The sequence below is a fragment of the Oryctolagus cuniculus genome, chromosome 17 (genome assembly GCF_051225735.1).
Source record: "Oryctolagus cuniculus isolate XC-2025 breed Fujian yellow rabbit chromosome 17, ASM5122573v1, whole genome shotgun sequence".
Classification (NCBI taxonomy): Eukaryota; Metazoa; Chordata; class Mammalia; order Lagomorpha; family Leporidae; genus Oryctolagus; species Oryctolagus cuniculus.
The window spans coordinates 22,988,421-23,010,669 of NC_142883.1; the positions used below are offsets into that span (position 1 = coordinate 22,988,421).

The 22,249-nt window shown below is 41.6% G+C and overlaps 1 protein-coding gene across 4 annotated transcripts in view; it reads left to right on the top strand.

Annotated features, from left to right (window-relative positions):
• Positions 1-22,249, top strand: part of FBXL20 (F-box and leucine rich repeat protein 20) — a 123,190-nt gene that overhangs the window by 79,291 nt on the left and 21,650 nt on the right. For all 4 annotated transcript variants that reach the window (XR_016224161.1, XM_002719337.6, XM_051824905.3 and 1 more), the window contains exons 5-7: positions 295-389; positions 2,159-2,227; positions 21,041-21,136. Coding sequence is in view for 3 of the 4 variants with exons in the window: in XM_002719337.6 (XP_002719383.2) it covers positions 295-389; positions 2,159-2,227; positions 21,041-21,136 (260 nt within the window). In the remaining variant the exon portion in view is untranslated. The remainder of the gene's footprint in view (positions 1-294; positions 390-2,158; positions 2,228-21,040; positions 21,137-22,249) is intronic.

Here is a 22,249-nt window from a genome sequence, read left to right on the forward strand (position 1 = left end):
GGGCCACGCACATGTATTTAGTGCCATTCGAGAACAAAAGAACACCATTTCCTCCAATATAGAATATCTTGGCTGTTGAGTGAAACTAAACAGAATAAAGAGTTTAGGCATTTCCCAAGTAGATAAATTAATCACTGAGCCTTTCTCGGGGAAGTTGAAATTTTCTTGTTAAATTAATTAGGTTTTTTAAGAAGTAGGAACCTTTTCTTTTTGTTTATAAATTGTTAAGAATAAGGATATATCCACTTCAAAAGCAGTACGGTAGGTTATCTTTTTGTTTAATTCTTTTTACAGGGCCGTGTAGTGGAGAATATTTCAAAACGATGTGGGGGTTTTTTACGAAAGTTAAGTCTTCGTGGGTGTCTTGGAGTAGGAGACAATGCATTAAGGTAAAAACATAACTGTTAAAATTAACAATATTGATTAAAAATCAGTTTCTTCTTACCCAAAAAAGGGCCAGTTTTTATAGGCCTAAGGTATTAGTGCAAATGCATTTATTGTTTTAACCCAAAGGTACCTAGTTATAGGAAGTGTAGTTTGGGAATATACAAGAACAAGTACTTCTCCCAAAAATCCAGATTTTCCAACATAAATATTTCTTTTGGAGGCTTAAGTTTTAGTTTTAGTTTTGTTTTATAAACTTTTGTTATTCAAATATAGGATAGTGTTTCTTGTTTTTTGAGAGACAGAGAGGACTCCCATTCTCTTACTCATTACTTCCCCAATGTGTACACCAACCAAGAGTGGGCTAGATGAAAACCAGAAGCCAGAAATTCAATCCAGGTCTCTTATGTGGGTAACAGGAATCCAGTAACTTGAGAGAATCACTGCTGCCTCCTAGGGTCCATATTACCAGGAAGCTGGAGTCAGGAGCTGGAGACAGAGCCGGGTATTGGACCCAAGAACTCCAATATGGGACACAGCCATCTTAACCAGTAGGCTAAGTGCCTACCCCCAAAGCAGGATGTTGTCATATTAGTTGACACAAAGATCCCTGTTTACCATGTTATGGGTTTTTAAAAAGCTTATGGGCAAAATTATAATTATGCTACTTTCTACCATTCTCAACTATTCTTCGCAACACTTATTCACGTAACAAATGTGTAAGTTTTTTCTGCCATCCAACAAGCAGCTCTTTGATTCTTTGGACACCAAATAGATGCCCTTCAATCCAGTTTAATTCTGACACAATCAGAATTAGCTCTTACCCTTACTCTTATTTTTACAGGCTAAAGGGTCAGTTCTGCAAAACTGCCCCTACTTTGGGTCAGTTTAAAGCCCTATGTTACCATAAAATTTTTAAGCAGTGGGCTTTAAATCACAGGTTCCCATGAACCCTCACCGCAAGTTAGTTTGCTAATATGGTTGACATAACTCAGGAAAATACTTTAGTTCCTTTTACCAGTTTTTATAAAGAAGACAAATGAACAGCCAGATGAGGAGGCACTCAGGGCAAGACCCAGAAGGGTCCCAAGCACAGGGGCATTTATTTCTCGGATTGGGATAGGCCAGCCTCCTGGCACATGGCTGAGTTCACTGGTGCAGAAGTCTTACCATCCCTTTTACTCAAAAGTTTTTTTTTTTTTTTAATAAAATCCATTTATTTATTTGAAAGGCAGTAAGAGAAAGAGAGAGAGATGTTCCATCTGCTGGTTCATTCCCCAAATGGCTGCAACAGCTGGGCTGGGCCAGTCAGAAGCCAGGAGCTTCATCTGGGTCTACTGCCTGGGTGGTAGGGTCCAAACACTTGAACCATCTACTGCTGCTTTCTAAGGTGCATTAGCACGGAGCTAGATCAAAAGTGCAGCTAGCTGGCACTTGAACTTCACCCATATGGGATGCCAGCACTGTGGGCAGCAACTTAACCTGTTAAGACTTCGCACCAGCCCCCCAAGAATTTTTACGGAGTTTTTGTTACATAGGTATAGGCATGGTGAAAGAGATTCCTGTCACTCAGAAGATGACAGTGTTTTAGGAATTCTATGTCAAGAACCAGGGATGAAGACCAAATATGTACTTGTTACCATTTCACAATATCAATGCTATATTACAACCAATATTACCAGTAATACTTTTATTAGTTGTTTTGTTTCATTTTTGGCCTGGAATGTTGCCCATTTCATTTGAAACAATTTACTTTGTTTCTTTTTCTTTAAAGGACCTTTGCACAAAACTGTAGGAATATTGAAGTACTGAATCTAAATGGATGTACAAAGACTACAGACGCGTAAGTACTGTATGTTCTAGAAGGGTAAGTCATGGCCCTTGTGTCTAGAATATATATTCCAGCTTTAAATACAGTCTACTGAATATGTTTAGGAAATTTCATCTTGGTTTTATAGAGGAAAGATATTTTGAAAGGAGAGAGCAACATGAAAGTCAAAATTTGAGTAGTATAAGAAAATGTTGAAATATTTGATATTTAAAGTAAAACTTTAAAAAATTATAGTCATATGCAGTACAGATACCAATAATTACATTACTAGAATTATTTATATTCCAAGAACATACTAGTAGCTATCATTCAAAAGCCACAGTTAATAAATAACTATTTAAAAAGATTAAAATCATAAACACAGGACTAAACAGTTTAGAAAAATTGGTACTGAGAGCAGTTAATAAATGAAAATGACTCATGAATGTGTCATGTATCAGTCGCGATATACATATACATCTACTTTAGATAAATTATCTTTTAATTTTTTGTTTCCTTTTAGGACTTAGTATTATAGAGATTAAGAAATTAACTATTTAATATGTAGAACCATGGCATGTAACCTACATTTTTTTCTAGAAATCTATCTTTTTCCAAAGATAGATAGATAAAATATGGGCATACATAAGTACAAGGCTATTCACTTTTACTGTTTGTAATAACAAGTATCAGTAGAGGACTTATTAAATAAAAATAATGAGACAAATCCCTATATAGTGTTCTGGAGTGATCTCTAGGACATACTGTTAAAAGAAGAAAGCAACTTGCATAGGAATTTGTATAATACAATAGTTTTGTAGAGCCAGAGAACTTATATAAATATAAATTACTTATATTTCAAAAAGAAACAATATGTGTGTCAATTAAAGACTAACACAAATGATTGCTTATATGGGGGAAAGGGCATGAAGGGACAGGAATGAAAGGGAGAACTCTGTAGCACTTCCCCCCCCCCCTTCTATAGTTTCGTTTCTGTGACTTCAGTTAACCACAGACTAAAATATTCAATATATTTAATATATTAAAATACACTAAAAATTAAATGAAAAATTTCAAGAAATAAGCAGTTCTTAAGTCCTATATAACTTGTATCACCATGTATTATTTTGTTCTACTTTATTGTTCTTGTTTATCTCTTATTGTGCCTAACTTACAAATTAAACTTTATCATAGGTTTGTATATGTGAAGAAAAGTATAAGGTGTGTTGAGTTGGTACTATCCAAGGTTTTATTATTTTTTTTTCTTTTTCTTTTTTCTTTTTTTTTTTTTTCTTTTTTGACAGGCAGAGTGGACAGTGAGAGAGAGAGACAGAGAGAGGGAAAGGTCTTCCTTTGCCGTTGGTTCACCCTCCAATGGCCGCCACAGCCGGCACGCTGCGTTTGGCGCACCGCGCTGATCTGATGGCAGGAGCTAGGTGCTTCTCCTGGTCTCCCATGGGGTGCAGGGCCCAAGGACTTGGGCCATCCTCCACTGCACTCCCTGGCCACAGCAGAGAGCTGACCTGGAAGAGGGGCAACCGGGACAGAATCCGGCGCCCCGACCGGGACTAGAACCCGGTGTGCCGGCGCCGCTAGGTGGAGGATTAGCCTAGTGAGCCGCGGCGCCGGCCAATATCCAAGGTTTTAAGCACCCTCTTAGGAAGGTCTTTGTACATATCTCCACTGACAGAGTGGACAGCTGTATCATGTTTTAGTTTTATACTCATGTAAATGTTTTACATAATTAAAATATAAATTACGTCAAAAAGAAATTAAGGCCAGCACCATGGCTCACTTGGCTAATCCTCCGCCTGTAGTGCCAGCACCCCTGGTTTTAGTCCCGGTTGGGATGCCGAATTCTGTCCCGGTTGCCCCTCTTCCAGGCCAGCTCTCTGCTGTGGCCCGGGAGTGCAGTGGAGGATGGCCCAAGTGCTTGGACCTTGCACCCACATGGGAGAACAGGAGGAAGCACCTGGCTCCTGGATTCGGATCAGCGCAGTGCACCAGCCGTAGCAGCCATTTTGGGGGTGAACCAATGGAAGGAAGACCTTTCCCTCTGTTTCTCTCTTACTGTCTAACTCTGCCTGTCAAAAAAAAAAAAAAAAAAATTAAAACAGTCCCTGAAAATTGAAAACAAAACATCTGAACACAAGTATATCCCAAGTTGGAGTTATAAACAGAGAGAGCAATTACTTCTACTTATTTTGGGTTTGTTATGAAATTTTAAACGTGTATAGAAGTAGACAAAATCATATAATCAACCCACCACCCAACTTTAGCTATTCAATTTATGGCTAGTATTGTTCTATAAACATATCCCCGCTCATTTTATCTTCTTTTGAAAAAAAATTTATTGACATTATATTGCTTAATCTGTGAATATTTTAGCCTATACTACTTAAAATCTTTTAACGTAAGTGCATTAATTTTATCATACCTCTAAAAACTTATAATGTTTTAAAATCATCAGATAGCCAGTTGTCATTTTTCACATTTCCACATGTTCTTGATGACTTTAAAAACAGTGGGGCTTGTTGTTGTTGTTGTTTTAAGATTTATTTATTTATTAATTTGAAAGGCAGAGTTACAGACAAAGAGAGAGAGAGAGAGACGTCTTCCATCTGATGGTTCACTCCCCCAGATGGCCACAATGGCTGGATCTGCACCAATAACAAGCCAGGAGCCAGGAGCCTCGTCTGGGTCTCCCAGGCAGGTGCAGGGCCCCAAGGACTTGGGTTATCTTCTTCAGCACCGGCCCCAAAACACAGTGTTTGAAGCACAGTATAAAAGAAGAAACAGGGGCAGGCTTTTTGGCACATCTGTTGGAATGCCCACTTCCCATACCAAGGTGCCTGGTTCAAGTCCTAGCTGCTATGTTTCATATTCAGCTTCCAGCTAATACACTCCCTGAGAGGCAGCAGCAATAGACAACTTCAGTCTCTGGGTCTCTGCCACTCACATGGGAGACCCAGATTGAGTTCCAGGCTTCTGACTTTGGCCTGGCTATTGTGGGCATTTGGAGAGTGAACCAGTGTGTGCATCTCTGTCTATCTGTCTCTCTCTGTGTATAACTGTGTGTGTGTGTGTGTGTATTTTTCAATTAAAATGAAACTAAATAAATATTTTAAGATAGAGAATAAAGATACAGATTCTAAAAATCATTGGAGACTTCTGCTTCTGACAGTGACAGTCCCTACTGCCATAAACAACTAGAAAACTGGACAAAATAATAGAAAAGCAATTTAAGATGTTGGACAACATACTGCACAAGACTGAAAAACAAGACAGACGTGTCATTACCCTGGCTGTCTCCCTGGAGACATTTTCTAGACAATGTTGGGAGCCCAGACAAAGGACAGTTCTTGCTTAGTTGAAGAGAAAGATATCAGAGTTCATGCAGACTAAAATTACTGGAATTTGTGGCTGGTGAGGAGAGAACTATACCCCCAAAAAAATTCTGCAGGCATTGTCATAGATCTGGCTTGATAGTAAACTATATATATGCAAAGTGTGAGATCCCACAAGGCTTGGTAAATAACATATAATAATAAGGAGAGAACAAATTACTAGGAACTGCCTTTCCAACAAAACTCAATACTCCTTAAAGAAAAACAAGAAAATCCAAACACCAACACCCAATAATACAGCATACAGAATATATAGCATTCAGTAACCAAAAAAAAAATGCAGAAAATGGGAGAATGTGACCCAGAACAAGATAAAAAATCAATCCATAGAAACTGACCCAGAAGTGACTGATTATAGAATTAATCAATCAGTAAAAAGTACTGTTTGAAGTCTAGTTTTACTTTACATTAAGGACAGAGTTCTTACATGGGGAGCAAGTGCACAGTGACTCCTGTTGTTGATTTAACAGTGGACACTCTTATTTATGACGTCAGTCCTGTCACCCTAGGCTCTTGTCATGATCTGCCAAAGCTATGGAAGCCTCTTGAGTACACAAACTCCAACATTATTAGACAGGGCCATAATCAAAGTGGAAGTTCTCTCTTCCCTTCAGAGAAAGGTACCTCCTTCTTTGATGGCCCCTTCTTTCCACCGGGATCTCACTCACAGAGATCTTTCAAGTAGGTCATTTTTTGCCACAGTGTCTTGGCAAACAGCCATATTTGTTAAAAGGGTTGTGATAATTAGAAACCTTCTACCAAAGTTTAGAAAAAGGAAAGGAAGGCCGGCGCCGCGGCTCACTTGGCTAATCCTCTGCCTGCAGCGCCAGTACCCCAGGTTCTAGTCCTGGTTGGGGTGCCGGATTCTGTCCCGGTTGCTCCTCTTCCAGTCCAGTTCTCTGCTGTGGCCCGGAAAGGCAGTGGAGGATGGCCCAAGTCCTTGGGCCCTGCACCCGCATGGGAGACCAGGAGGAAGCACCTGGCTCCTGGCTTCGGATCGGCATAGCTCCAGCCATTGCGACCATCTGGGAGGTGAACCAACGGAAGGAAGACCTTCCTCCCTCTCTCTCTCTCTCTCTCTCTCTCTCTCTCTCTCACCGTCCACTCTGCCTGTCTAAAAAAAGAAAAAGAAAAGAAAAGAAAAAAATAATATTGGGGCCAGCACTGTGGTTTAGCAGGTTAAGCTGCTGCCTGCGATGTTGGCATCCCCTATGGCCACTGGTTCAATTTTGGCTGCTCTACTTCCAACCCAGCTCTCTATTAATGAGCCTGGGAAAGCAGCAGAGGATGGCCCAAGTGCTTCAGCCCCTGCACCCACATGGGAGACCTGAAGAAACTCCTGGTTTCAATCTGGCCCAGATCTGCCATTGCAGCCATTTGGGGTGTGATCCAGCAGACAGAAGATCTCTCGATTCTCTCTCTAACCCTGCCTTTCAAATAAAATAAATTTAAAAAAAAAAATAGTATTAATCTTTTAACAGAATATTTCAAGGTAGGCTTTTGGCCTAGCGATTAAGATGCCAGTTAGGATACCTGCATCCCATAAAAGTGTACCTGGGTTCAGTACCTAGCTCGGATTCCTCATTTCTGCTTATCCATACCCTGGGAGGCAACAGTTGATGGCTCAAGTGGTTGGGTTCTTGCCACCCATGCGTGAGTACTATATTGAATTCCCAGCCCCCAGCTTTGCCACCGCCCACCACCTGCAATCTGTTGAGGGCATTTGGAAAGTGTAGAAGTGGATGGGAACTTGGATGCTTGTGTTCTCTCTCTCTCCTTGTCTCTCTATCTCCTTCTGTCTCCCTCTATTGTCTGCCTCTTAAATTCATGAATTTTTAAAAAAATGTTTTTAATCTTGTAAAAATAGGGAACAGGAAGAAAAACTTACTGTTTCATTATATGAAACAGTTACTATTATGATACTGAAAGCCAAACAGACATAAGAAAGGCCACCTACAGGGGCCAGTGCTGTGGTGTAGTAGGTAAAGCCGCCGCCTGCAGTGCCCACATCCCATATGGGCCACCGGTTCAAGTCTAAGCTGCTCTACTTCTGATTCAGCACTCTGCAATGGCCTGGGAAAGCAATAGAAGATGGCGTGAGTCCTTGGGCCCCTGAACCCACATGGGAGACCTGGAAGAAGCCGGCACCGTGGCACTGTGGCGCTGGCATCCCATATGGCTGCCGGTTCTAGTCCTGGCTGCTCCTCTTCTGATCCGGCTCTCTGCTATGGTCTGGGAAAGCAGTACAAGATGGCCCAAGCGCTTGGGCCCCTGGCTCCTGGCTTCAGATCAGGGCAGCTCTGGCTGTTGCGGCCATCTGGGGAGTGAACCAACGGAAGGAAGACCTCTCTCTCTGTCTCTCCCTCTCACTGTCTGTAACTCTACCTGTCAAATAAATAAATAAAATCTTTTTAAAAAAACAGATAAATAAATAAATCTTTTAAAAAAATAAAACTACAGACCCATATTGCTCTTGGGCTTATGAAATCATTAGCAAGATATTACCAAGTTGAATCCCTCAGTGTATAAAAAGTATAATGAATCATAACCAGTTTCAGCTTATCTCAGAAATGTTAATATTCGGAATCAATGTAATTCTACTTCAGAAGATGTAAGGTATAATTATCTCTGTAGATAGAGAAAAACATTTTATAAAATTAAGCATCCATTATGATAAATTTTCTAAATAAGGAAAAAGTAACTTTAACCTGATAAATCACATATTATTACAAAATTTACCAACATCATATTTAATAATGGAAAACTAAATACTCTTCCTAAGATCAAGAACAAGGCAAGGATGTCAGACCTTACCATTATCTGTTCAACATTGTTTTGAAAGTCCTACCTAATGGAATAAGGGAACATTAAAAATACTTACAGACTGGAAATAAATAATGAAAGTACATGATAAAGTTTATAGGAAGCCTCAAGGAATGCTACTAGACTTTTTTCAGTATCCCCAGTATAGAAAAAAAAAATTACAGATCTATTAAGTTCTTTCAGAGTAATGAGAAACATGACCAGTATTGCAAAATCAATTCTGTTTCTGTATAATAGCAGCAAATAATTGGCAAATGAAGTTTAAAGTAGCCTATAATTTGTAGTAACATCCAAACATATAAACTAGTTGGGGATAAACAATAAAAATTATGTGTAAATCATTAATACTGAGAATCATATAAATTATAAAATGGTTACCAAGAAATTGAAAACCTAAATATAAATGGAGGACTATTCAATGTTAGTTGATTTTAAAACTCAGTTGTTAAGATGTCTGTTCTTAAATTGTTCTGCACATTCAACACAATCCCAATGGTTAAAATCACAGTAGGTTTTTCTTTAAAAAAAAAAAAAAAAGACTTATTCATTTATTTGAAAGTCACAGTTACACAGACAGAGAAGGAGAGGCAGAGAGAGGTCTTCCATCTGCTGGTTCACTCCCCAAATTGCCACAATGGCCAGAGCTGGGCCAGTCCAAAGCCAGGAACCTGGAGCTTCTCCTGGGTCCCCAATGTGGGTGCAGGGGCTCAAGGACCTGGGCCATCCTCCACTGCTTTCCCAGGCCATAGCAGAGAGCTGGATAGGAAGTGGAGCAGCCGGAACCCAAACCAGTGCCCACGTGGGATGGCGGCACTGCAGGCGGCAGCTTTACCTACTATGCCACAGTGCCAGCCCCAGGATTTTCATTTATACTGGAATATTGATTCTAAAATTCATGTAGGAGGCAGACATTTGGTACAGTGGTTAAGATACCACTTGGAAGGGCTGCATCCATGTCAGAATGCCAGGGTCTCAGCTGCAGTATAGATTCTAGCATTCCCGCTGGTATACCTTGGGAGGCAGCTGGTAATAGCTCAAGTGATTAGATCCCTGCCACCAAAGTAGGGACTCAAATTGAGTTCCCACCTCCTGTCTTTGACCTAGCCCCAACCCTGGCTGTTGGGAGTATTTGGAAAGTAAACTAGTGGGTAGAAGATCTGTCTCTGTCTCTCTACCTTTCAAATAAAATGAAAATAACTGAGTTAAACAAAAAAATAGGAGTTGCTGTTGTGGCTTACCCAGTGAAGCCACCTCTGTAACACCATTGCCCCATATGGGCACTGATTTGTGTCCCAACTGTTCCAGCTCCAGTCCAGCTTCCTGCTAATGAAAAGCAGTGGAAGATTACCCAAGTGCTTCAGGCCCTCTCTAACCACAAGGGAGATCCAGGCTCCTGGATTTGGCCTGACCCAGTCATGGCCATTCTGGCCATCTGAGGAGTAAACCAATGGATGGAAGATACCTCTCTCTGTCTCTCCCTCTCTCTCTGTAACTCTTTTTTTTGACAGAGTGGACAGTGAGAGAGAGAGAGACAGAGAGAAAGGTCTTCCTTTGCCGTTGGTTCACCCTCCAGTGGCCACCGCGGCACTGCCGGGCACTGCGCTGATCTGAAGGCAGGAGCCAGGTGCTTCTGGTCTCCCATGGGGTGCAGGGCCCAAGCATTTGGGCCATCCTCCACTACACTCCCTGGCCACAGCAGAGAGCTGGCCTGGAAGAGGGGCAACGGGGACAGAATCCAGCACCCCGACCGGGACTAGAACCTGGTGTGCTGGCGCCGCAAGGTGGAGGATTAGCCTAGTGAGCCACAGCGCTGGCCTCTCTGTAACTCTTTCAAATAAATAAATAAATATTTTTAAGAAAAAAGAAAGAGAAAAAGAAAGAAAGTAAAAAGGAAGGAAGGTAGGTAGCTAGGAAGGTCGGTCGGTTGGTTGGTTGGTCACCAAAAAAGTAAAAGCCAGGATAGACTTGAAAAGAGTCCTAACTTTGAATCTCTTTCTCAGCCCACACAGAATCATCAACATAGAGTAGAAGCCTTACTCAGACTGAAAGGCTATGAAGACTTAGAGTTGACTCCAAGGAAGCCAGGCTTCAAAATACAAAGAGGGAGAAAAAAAAGAAAAACAAAAACATTAGCCTAAACCAACAACAAAATAATGAAATTTCCTTAAGGGAAAAATAGAATCCAGAGTTGTTAAGAGTTGTTATACTATATTACACAGAATGTCCAATTTTCTACAAAACTATGACCCATAATAGAAAAAATATTGAATATTGAAATGCCTGAGTTCAAGTCCCACCAGTGCTTCCAGTCCAGTTTCCTGGCTAGTACACACTGTGGGAGGCGCAGTGATGGCTGGGGTTTTTGGATCCCTGCCATGCATATAAGTTCCTGCTCGCAGCTTCTGTCTGACACAACCCTGGTTGTAGTAGGCATCTGGGGAGTGAACCAGAAAATCTCTGTCTCTCTCTGTCTCTGCCTTTCAAATAAATGAACAAAAATTTTAGAAAAAGAACTAAAGGAAACCGAATTTCTATAAAAAAATTATTGGAAGGTCTGATGATAATGACATTAAGTAAAGTGTAATTTATGAAGAAAATTATTTTAAAACTGAGCAAATGGAAATTCAGGGGCTAGAAACATATAATTGAAAATATCACTGGCAGTCTGAATAAGAGATTAGGAATATCAAAACAGATAACCACTAAACTTGAAGATAGATCCATAGGTCTATCTGAAGAACAGAGAAATAAAGGATTATAGAATAACAGAGGCCAGCGCTGTGGCATAGCAGGTAAAACCGCTGCCTGCAGTGCTGGCATCCCTTATGGGCACCAGTTTGAGACCCAGCTGCTCCGCTTCTGAACCAGCTGTTTGCTATGGCCTGGGAAAGCAGTAGAAGATGGCCCAAGTCCTTGGGCCCCTGCACCTGCATGGGAAGACCCAAGGAAGCTCCTGGCTCCTGGCTTCAGATCTGCGCAGCACCAGCTGTTGTGGCCAATTGGGGAGTGAACCAGTGGATGGAAGACCTCTCTCTTTCTGCCTCTCCTTTATCTCTGTATGTTAACTCTGACTTTCAAATAAATAAAATATTTAAAGAAAAGAAAGAAAAATGGACAGAGCCTCAGAAACCTATGGGACTAATCAAGGTACTAGCATGTCTGTAATGGAAATTCTAGAGACAAAAGAAGTAGAAAACAATTTTGAGTAATTTTTACTAAAAACTACCCAAATTGGATGAAAATCATTACAGATCTAAGAAGTTAATTGGACTGCTAGTATAATAAACACAGAGATACCCGTATCTAGGTACATCAGAACCAAACTGTTGAATCTAAAAACAAAGAGGAATTTGAACACTACTAGAAGAAAACAACCTAACCTGTACAGGATAGGAAAATATGGTTCTGGCCGGCGCTGCGGCTCAATAGGCTAATCCTCTGCCTGCGGCGCCGGCACACCGGGTTCTAGCCCTGGTCGGGGCACTGGATTCTGTCCCGGTTGCCCCTCTTCCAGTCCAGCTCTCTGCTGTGGCCCGGGAGTGCAGTGGAGGATGGCCCAAGTCCTTGGGCCCTGCACCCGCATGGGAGACCAGGAGAAGCACCTGGCTCCTGGCTTCGGATCAGTTCGATGCGCCGACTGCAGGGCGCCAGCCACGGTGGCCAATGGAGGGTGAACCAACGGCAAAAGGAAGATCTTTCTCTCTGTCTCTCTCTCTCTCTCACTGTCCACTCTGCCTGTCAAAAAAATAAAGTAAAATAAAAATATATGGTTCTCAAGATACGACTTCTTGGGCTGGTGCCGTGGCTCACTTGGTTAATCCTCCGCCTGCGGTGCGGCGTCCCATATGGGCGCCAGATTCTAGTCCCAGTTGCTCCTCTTCCAGGCCTGCTCTCTGCTGTGGCCCGGAAAGGCAGTGGAGGATGGCCCAAGTCCTTGGGCCCTGCATCCGCATGGGAGACCAGGAGGAAGCACCTGGCTCCTGGCTTCGGATCGGCATAGCTCCAGCCATTGCGGCCATCTGGGAGGTGAACCAACGGAAGGAAGACCTTTCTCTCTCTCTCTCTCTCTCTCTCTCTCTCTCTCTCTCTCACTTTTACTGTCACTCTCTCACTGTCTGTAACTCTACTTGTCAAATAAATAAATAAAAATCTAAAAAAACTTCTCTGTGAGACTAAAGGCAGTGGTATGGTATATTCAGAGTACTAAAATAAGAGAAAGAATTTATGTCTAGGAAAAACTCAAAATTGAAGGCACAATGAAGATATTCCCATAGCAAAAACTGAGATATTTTTGATAGCAAATATGCCTTGTAAGAAATACTAAAGGAGGGGCTGGCGCTGTGGCACAGCGGGTTAACACCCTGGCCCGAAGCGCCGGCATCCCACATGGGTACCAGTTCTAGTCCCGGCTGCTCCTCTTCCAATCCAGCTCTCTGCTATGGCCTGGGAAAGCAGTACAAGATGCCCCACGTCCTTGGGCCCCTGCACCCATGTGGGAGACCCAGAGGAAGCTCCTGGCTCCTGGCTCCTAGCTTCAGATCAGCATAGCTCTGGCCTTTGAGGCCAATTGGGGAATGAACCATCGGATGGAAGACCTCTCTCTCTCTCTCTCTCTGCCTCTCCTCTCTCTGTGTAACTCTGACTTTCAAATAAATAAATAAATCTTTAAAAAAGAAATACTAAAGGAAGTTCTTTAGGATGAAAGGAAGTAAGTCCCAAATGTTAACGAAAATCCACCATTTTTGGTGAATAAAATCACCAGAAATGGTGAATATGAGGGCAGTGGAAAAGATTATATATAAAAGTATATAATTTATAATTATAATTATAAAATTATATAATTATATATATAATTATATAATTTTCTCATTTGTTCCTTTAATTTCTTTAAAAGACATAAAATTGGGGCCAGCATTGTGCGGTGGGTTAAGCCACCGCTTGCAATGGCAACATCCCTGTCAGAGCACTGGTTTGAATCGCTGCTGCTCTGCTTCCGATCCAGTCCCCTGCTAACGCGCCTAGGATGGAGGCCCTGCTAACATGCCTAGGAGAGAGACAGAATATGGCCCAAACACCTGCGCTACTGCCACCCCCGCAGAAAATCTGGATAGAGTTTTGGGTTCCTGGCTTTGACTTGGCCCAGCCTTAGCCATTGCAGCTATTTGGAGAGTGAACCAGTGAATGGAAGATCTCATTTTCTTCTTATTCTCTCTGTCCCTTTCTCTGTCATTCTACCTTTCCAATTAATAAATCTGTTTTTTAAAAAAAGATAAAATTTATAGAGCAATGATTATAGTATGTACCATTGTTGTTTTTTTTTTTTTTAAAGATTTTACTTATTTATTTGAGAGATAGTTAAAGACAGTGAGAGGGAGAGACAGAGAGAAAGGTCTTCCGTCCGCTGGTTCACTCTCCAAATGGCCACAACAGCCGGAGCTGCGCCGATCTGAAGCCAGGAGCCAGGAGCTCCATGTGGGCGCTGGTTTGAGTCCTGGCTGCTCCGCTTCCAATCCAGCTCTCTGCTATGGCCTGGGAAAACAGTAGAGGGTGGCCCAAGTCCTTAAGTCCCTGCACCCATGTGGGAGACCTGGAAGAAGCTCCTGGCTCCTGGCTTCGCATCAGCCCAGCTCCAGCCATTGGGACCATTTGGGGAGTGAACGAATTGATGAAAGACTTCTCTCTTTCTCTCTCTGTCTCTGCCTCACTATAACTCTGCCTTTATTTTTATAAATAAATAAATATTTTTTTAAATATATCTGAAAACTAACAGATGAAATGAAACCGTACACTTCATACAAGAAAGCAGTAAACAAGAAAACAAAAGACATGAAACCAGCATAGAACATGTAGGAAAATGGGTCTCCCATGTGGATGCAGGGGCCCAAGGACATGGGCAATCCTTCACTACTTTTCCAGGCACATTTGCAGGGAGCTGGATCAGCAGTGGAGCATCAGGGACTTGAACCAATGCCCATATAGGATGTTGGCATTATAGGCAGCAGTTTATCAGCTACACCACAGCGCTGGCCCCAAAATAAATAAAATTATACATACATATATATATAAATTATTCACACCCATGTGGATTTATACAAGAAATACAAGTTTGGTTTAACATCTAAAAATCAATATAAATTTCAATAATAGAATAATACTAGAATAGAGCAAAGCTTACTTTTCCTATGTGGGGCCAGGTTAGAAAGCTCTTTAGGCTTTGTGACCTGTATAATCTGTTGGAACTACTCTATTTTTCTCCAGTGTCCAGTGCAGCCATAGACAGTAGATAAAACAGACATGACTCTGTTGCAATAGGTGCTGAGATTTGAATTCCATATAATTGTCACAGATCACAAGGTAGCATACTTTGAGTTTTTTTCAACCATTTAAAAATGTAAAAGTGATTCTTAATTTGTTGACTGTAAAAACAGGCAGCAGGAGTGATTTAGCCCTTGGGCCATAAATTGCTGACCTCTGGAGTAAAGAACAAAAACCACATGATCATCTCAGTGTGATAGGCAGCAGCCAAAAATGGACTCCAGATAATCCCCACCTCCTGCTGCTACTCACACCCTTGTGTAATTCTTTCCCCTAGAGAGTTAACCCTGACTAGTGATTGTTTCTAACAATAGACTTGGGAAAGGGGATGGATGTGACTTGGATATTAGGTTACAGAAAGACTGCTCTGCTCTGCTCCGCTTTCATTCAGGGCTCTGACACTAAGAGAAGCAAGCTGCCCTGTTAATGCCTCTTTGGATAGGCTCACGTGCTAGGAACTGTGTCTCTAGCAATAGCCAGCAAAGAACTGAAACCTACCGAAAGCTATCAGTATGCTTGTAATTGGATCTACTGAGCTCTGCCAGCAATCACCTCAGTAAGCTTGGAAAAAGGGTCTAAACACAGTTAAGTTTTGAGATGGTTGCAGCATGACCTTGGTTGCAGTCTTGTGACAGACCGAGTCAGAAGCAACATACTATGCTGCCTGTATTCCTGACCCACATAAACCGAGATAGTAAATATTTGTTCTAAGATGATCAATTTGGGGGTAATTTGTTTTGCAATAGTAAGTAACTCATGTGAGAGAATGTTTAAAAAAAATCTTTTAAGTTTAGGGACAGGCACTTAGCAGTTAAGATGCCATTTCTCCTATCAGAGTACCTGAGTTCGATATCTAGTGTCACTTCCTGACTCCAGTTTCGTGCTGATGCAGGCCCTGGAAGGCTGTGGTGACACCTTGAAGTAATTGGGTTCCTACCATCCAGATAGGCCTGGATTGAGTTGCAGGCTCCTAGCTTTAACACAGCCCAGTCCTGGCTGTTGCAGGCATTTGAGAAGTAAACCAGTGAATGAAAGATGTGTCTGCCTTGCTTCTCTGCCTTAATTAATGAATGCATAAAGGTTTTTTTTTAAGATAAGTTTATTTTGATGCAAAAAATGTGAGAGGGGCTGGCATTGTATAGTTGGTTAAGCCACCACCCACGATGCTGGCAACCCATGAGTACAGATTCAAGTCTCAGCTGCTCCACATCCTGTCCAACCCCCTGCCAATACACTTGGGAAAGCAATAAAGGATGGACCAAATGCTTGATCCTCTGCCACCCAGATGGAGTTCCAGGATCCTGGCTTTAGCTTGATTCAGCCCTGGTAATTGTGGCCATTTGGGAAGTAAACCAACCAATGAAAGATCTCTCTCTCCATCCCCCATTACTCTGTCTTTCAAATACATGAATATTTTTAGTTTTTTAAAAATCTGTGCATATAAGGAAACTTCAAAAATTCATTCAAAAAATAAATATTATGAAAAAATACATTTGTTTCAAATATTTTACATCAAAATAAATTTATATTTCAATTATATTTCTCATGAAGTACTTTCATACATTAGTGGACACAAAAAAAAGCACATGGCAAGATCAATAGCCATTCATGCTAAAAACAAATATGTAGAAGAGAATTTTCTCAACCTGATCAAAGGTATTTATGAAAAACTTATTGCTATTATCATAATAGTGAAAAAATGATTTCCTTCTAAGCTCAGAAACAAGGAAAGGATATTTACCTTCTCTAGTTCTAGTCAGTATTCTGTTGGAAGATCTAACCATCCAATAAGTTAACCCCCCAAAAAAACACACACTGAGGGGATGACATTCAGTGTAGCAGGTTAAGCCATTGCTTCAGATGCCCACATTCTTTTTTTTTTTTTTTTTTTTTTTTTTTACAGGCAGAGTTAGACAGAGAGAGAGAGACAGAGAGAAAGGTCTTCCTTCCGTTGGTTCACCCTCCAAATGGCCACCACGGCTGGCACGCTGCACCGATCCGAAGCCAGGAGCCAGGTGTTTCTTCCTGGTCTCCCATGCGGATGCAGGGCCCAAGCACTTGGGCCATCCTCCACTGCCTTCCTGGGCCACAGCAGAGAGCTGGCCTGGAAGAGGAACAGCCGGGACTAGAACCCAGTGTGCCAGTGCTACAAGCAGAGGATTAGCCAAGTGAGTCGCAGCACTGGCCCAGCTGCCCACATTCCACATCAGAGTGCTTAGGCTAGAATCCTGGCTCCACCCTCCATCCCAGCTTCCTCCCAGTGTAAACCCTGTTAGGCAACACATGATGCCTGAAGTAATTGGGCCCCTGCAGCCCATTTAGGAGTTCCCAGTTGAGATCTAACCTCCTGCCTTTGGCCTGGCCATTGTGACTATTTGGGGAGTGAGCCAGTAGTTGAAAGATCTCTGTCTCTTTCTCTCTGTAACACTTTCAGATAAATAAATAAATCTTTAACAGAAAACAACAGTTCACAATAAAATAGCAACATATTTACAAATAAATTTAATAAAAGATCTCTATAATGGAAACCAAAACATTACCGAGAAAAAATATAGCATATATGAAGTAGTAGTCCCCATTCATGCTGTGGAATACTTAAATACAGGTCTGGAGTCAGCGTTGTGGTACAGTGGCTTAAACCAGCTGCAATACCAGCTTCCCACACTGAAGCGCCATTTTGTATCCTGGCTGCTGTGCTTCCAATCCACCTCTCTGCTAATGCTCCTGGGAAAACTGTGAAACATGGCCCAAGTACCTGGGCCCTTGCTACCCACATGGAAGACCCAGATGGAGTTCAAATTCCTGATCTGGCCTAGCCTAGCCCAAGCTATTGCTGCCTTTTGGGGAGTAAACCAGTGTATGTAAGGTCTTTCCCTCTGTCACACTTTCAAATAAATAAAATCTTTTTTTAAAAGTAATTTACGGGCTTGCACTGTGGTACAGCAGGTAAATCTACCGCCTGCAGTGCTGGCATCCCACATGGATGCCAATTTGAGTCCCAGCTGCTCCACTTCTGATCCAGCTCTCTGCTATGGCCTGGGAAAGCAATGAAAGATTGCCCAAGTCCTTGGGCCCCTGCACTCAGGTGGGAGGCCCGAAAGAAGCTCCTGGTTTCTGGCTTTGGATCGGCTCAGCCCCAGTCATTGGCAGCCATTTGGGGAGTGAAGCAGCAGATAGAAGACTTTCTCTCTCTCTCTGCCTCTACCTCCCTGTAACTCTGCCTTTCAAATAAAATAAATCTTAAAAAAAAAAAAAAAAAAGAAAGTTAACTTAGAGACTTAATTCAGAACATATAGAAAAATTAGCTCAAAATTAATCATAGACCTAAATGTAAGAGCTAAAATAACAAAACTGTTAGAAAAAAGCATAAGGAAATAACTGTAAACCTAGAGTAATCAGAATTTTTAGTTGATACCAAGAACATGAGTTATAAGTTGATAAATTGGATTTTGTTAAAATTAAAAGCCTATATGTTTCTAAAGATAAAATTAAAGGGGCTGGTGCTGTGGCATAGTGGGTAAAGCCACTGCCTATAGTCCAGCATCCCATATGGATGCCAGTTTAAGTCCCGACTGCTCCACTTCCGATCCAGCTCTCTGCTATGGCCTCGGAAAGCAGTGGAGGATGGCCCAAGTCCTTGGGCCCCTGCACCCATATGGGAAGATCCAGAGGAAGCTCCTGGCTCCTGGCTTTGGATCACAGCAGCTCCAGCCGTTGTGGCCAATTAGGGAGTGAACCAGCATATGGAAGACATCTCTCTCTCCGCCTCAGCTCTCTCTGTGTAACTGACTTTCAAATAAATAAATAAATCTTTAATTAAATAAAGATAATATTAAGAAAATAAAAATACAATCATAAACTGAGAAAATATTTGCAGATCCTGTATCTGGTAACAAGACTTATACCCAAAAACATTAGAGAAAGTTCTTAGAATCAATAAGACAATCCAAGTTTTAAAACTGAGCTAAAGTCTTGGGTAAACATTTTATCAGACATAGGAATGGTTAATAAGCACAAGAAAAGGTTTTCTCTGTGAGATTGCAAAGTGAAACCATAAGGTGATTCCACTCCATCCCCTCTAAGATGATGAGATCAAAAAGTGGGAAAATGCAGGGCAGGGGCTGACGACTGTGGCACACTTGATTGAGCTGCTACTTGCAATGCTGGCATCTCATGTAGGAATGCAGGTTTGAGTCCTAGCTGCTCCACTTTTTTTAAGATTATTTATTTATTTATTTATTTTTTTTTTTTTTTTTTGACAGGCAGAGTGGACAGTGAGAGAGAGAGAGACAGAGAGAAAGGTCTTCCTTTTGCTGTTGGTTCACCCTCCAATGGCTGCTGCGGCCGGTGCGCTGCGCTGATCCAAAGGCAGGAGCCAGGTGCTTCTCCTGGTCTCCCATGCGGGTGCAGGGCCCAAGGACTTGGGCCATCCTCCACTGCCCTCCCGGGCCACAGCAGAGAGCTGGCCTGGAAGAGGGGCAACTGGGACAGAATCCGGTGCCCCGACCGGGACTAGAACCCCGTGTGCCAGTGCCGCAGGCAGAGGATTAGCACATTGAGCCGCGGTGCCGGCCTTAAGATTTATTTAATTATTTGAAAAAGTTACGCAGGGAAAGACAGGCAGAGAGAAAGAGAAGTCTTCCATCCACTGGTTCAGGATGCAGGGCCCAAAGACTTGGGCCATCTTCTACTGCTCTCCCAGGCCATAGCAGAGAGCTGGATAGGAAGTGGAGCAGCTGGGACTTGAACTGGCACCCACATGGGATATGGGCACTGCAGGTGGCAGCTTTACCCATTGCACCACAGTGCCGGCCCCTGGCTGCTCCGCTTTTAATCCAACTCCCTGCCAATTTGCCTGAGAAGACAGCATAAGATAGCTTAAATCCTTGGACCCTGCCACCCACATGGCAAACCTGGATGGAGTTTGGGGCTCCTGGCTTTAATTTTTTCCAGCTCCAGCCACTATAACCATTTGGGAAATGAGCCAGTGGAGGAAGATATCTCTCTCATTCTCTCTGTAACTGCCTTTCAAACAAATAAATAAATCTTTAAAAAGTGACTCTTGGGGCTGGCGCTTTGGTGCAGTGGGTTTGTGACACCAGCATCCCATTTGATCACCACTCCTATGCATCTCCCTGCTAATGCTTCTGGGAAAACTGCATAAGGTGGTCCAAGTGCTTAGACCCCTGTCCCTCACATTGAAGACCTGGATGGAGTTCCTGACCACAACCTGGCCCAGTCCCAGCTGTTGGCAGCCATTTAGGGAGCAAACCAGCAGATGGAAGATCTCTCACTCTGTCTCTCCCTCCCTGTCTGTAACTCTGCCTTTCAAATAAATTAAATAAATCTTTAAAAAAGAAATGAATCTCAGGGTCGGTGTTGTGGTATAGCAGGTAAAACCGCCACCTGCAACGCCAGCACCCCAAATGGCACTGGTTATGAGACAGTTGGAGAATTTAGCATAGTCTGGGTATCAGGTGATATTAAAGAATTAAAGTATTTATTAAAATGTATAGTAAAATACTTTCAGGTATTTAATGTGTCTGAGATTTCCTTCAAAGTACTGGATCAAAAAAGGAGAAAAGGGAATAGATTAAAAAAATAAAATAGCAGAATATTGGTAGGTGTTGAAGATGTTTAATGACAATACATTTAGTTTCTCTGTTATTCACTCTTATGAATATTTGAAATTTTCCTTGATAAGTTAAAAAAATTAAAATGAGAACTTGACCATCCTGAAAAAAGCCTTGAAGAAATTCTTAAAGTAGATAACAGTGTTACATCACTTCTCATTTTAGCCCAATACTGGTCCATTCTCTGTATACTGTGCAAAAATCCAGTTCTTTCATCACTGCCATACAAAACATTATCTTGAATAGAGATTTGAGTGAAAGCACAAGCATCACTTCTGGTCCTCGTGTTTGACCATGTGCTAGCAGAAGGAGCCGGCGCTGACCAGCCTTGTGATTTCCCTGATTTGCAAAATGTGCATAGATCTCTTGAGCTCACATGAGTAGTGTGCTTTTAATAGGTAGTAACATTCACAATTATGACCAAGTACCATCTCTCCCTCATGCCAGTTTTTATACACAGTATAGTTTTTATTCTCCTTTATGAATGGCCTCTGCCTCTTCCTGAATGTGAAAGGTCCTGGGAATATAACTGCTTTTGGGGGGAGGGAGGGAGAGGGTATGAGAGTTCTTATATACACGTACGTGTTTAATGTAAATGCTGTGTGATATACTAAGGATATGTTCTTAATCTTGTTTATTCATTATTTTCTCCCTTTTCCATTTTTCAGTACATGTACTAGCCTTAGCAAGTTCTGTTCCAAACTCAGGCACCTTGACTTGGCTTCCTGTACATCAATAACAAACATGTCTCTAAAAGCACTAAGGTAAATTTCTTACAGTTAGCATTACTAGTAATCACAACAAATATAATCTTTTTTAAAATAACTGGTAGATAGTTAGAATTGAAATGAACTGTTTTATGGATATATTCTTAAATTCAGAATAGACTTTTTGTTTTGCCACTTGCCCAAATTCCAGCTACGTGAAGTTGTACTGATACTCAGTAGCTCTTGTGTTATAAAAATAACAGCTTTGGGTCAGGCGTTGAGGTGCAACAGGTTAAACTGCCTCTTGGGGTGCCCGCATCCCATACTGGAGTGCCTAGGTTTTTGTTTCACCTCCACTTCCAGTCTACCTTCCTGCTATTGCACACCTTGGGAGGCAGCAGGTAATGGCTCACATACTTGGGTCCCTGACACTCACATGGGACACCCAGATGGAATTCCATCTCCCGGTTTCAGACCAACCCAGCCCTGGCTGTTAACGGGCATTTGGGAAGTGAACTAGTGGATGGAAACTTTCCCACTGTCTGTATACATCTCTCTGCCCTTCAAATAAGTGAAAATAAATAAGTAAACACTGAAAATAACATAATCGTTTCATGTGGTTCAACCTTGTGTGTGTGTATATACATATATATGATATGTTTAAATATATATGTATATATACATATATGTTTTAAAGTTCCTGAATTTTCTAAATCAATAAAGGTTAATTATTGTATTTGTATATTTTTTAAAGAATGTTACAGAAGATTTATCTTAAAAGGAGAAAAAAAATATTCTCTTTGGGAATTTATTTTTTAACCAGCCATTTGTAAATGATTATTGTCCCATATAATGGTTACATTTATGTGTAGTAAGAATTTTATTAAAAGAAACAGATTTTAGTTGAATATAAGTAATCTAAACCTGTGTCTTCCTTTAGACCTTCCACATGAACATTGGCCACATGTGTATCTAAGACTGTTTACCATGTAGGATAATAAAATAACATTTATCACTTATAAGATTTTTCACATAAGTGACCTCATTTATTTTGAAAGCCCTGTGATATAGATAGGACATTTTACAGATAGGAAAATCTAAAAAGTTGTTGAGACTAGGTACTGTGATGCAACCATGAAATGTAACTGAATAAGATATTGTGGCTTCCCT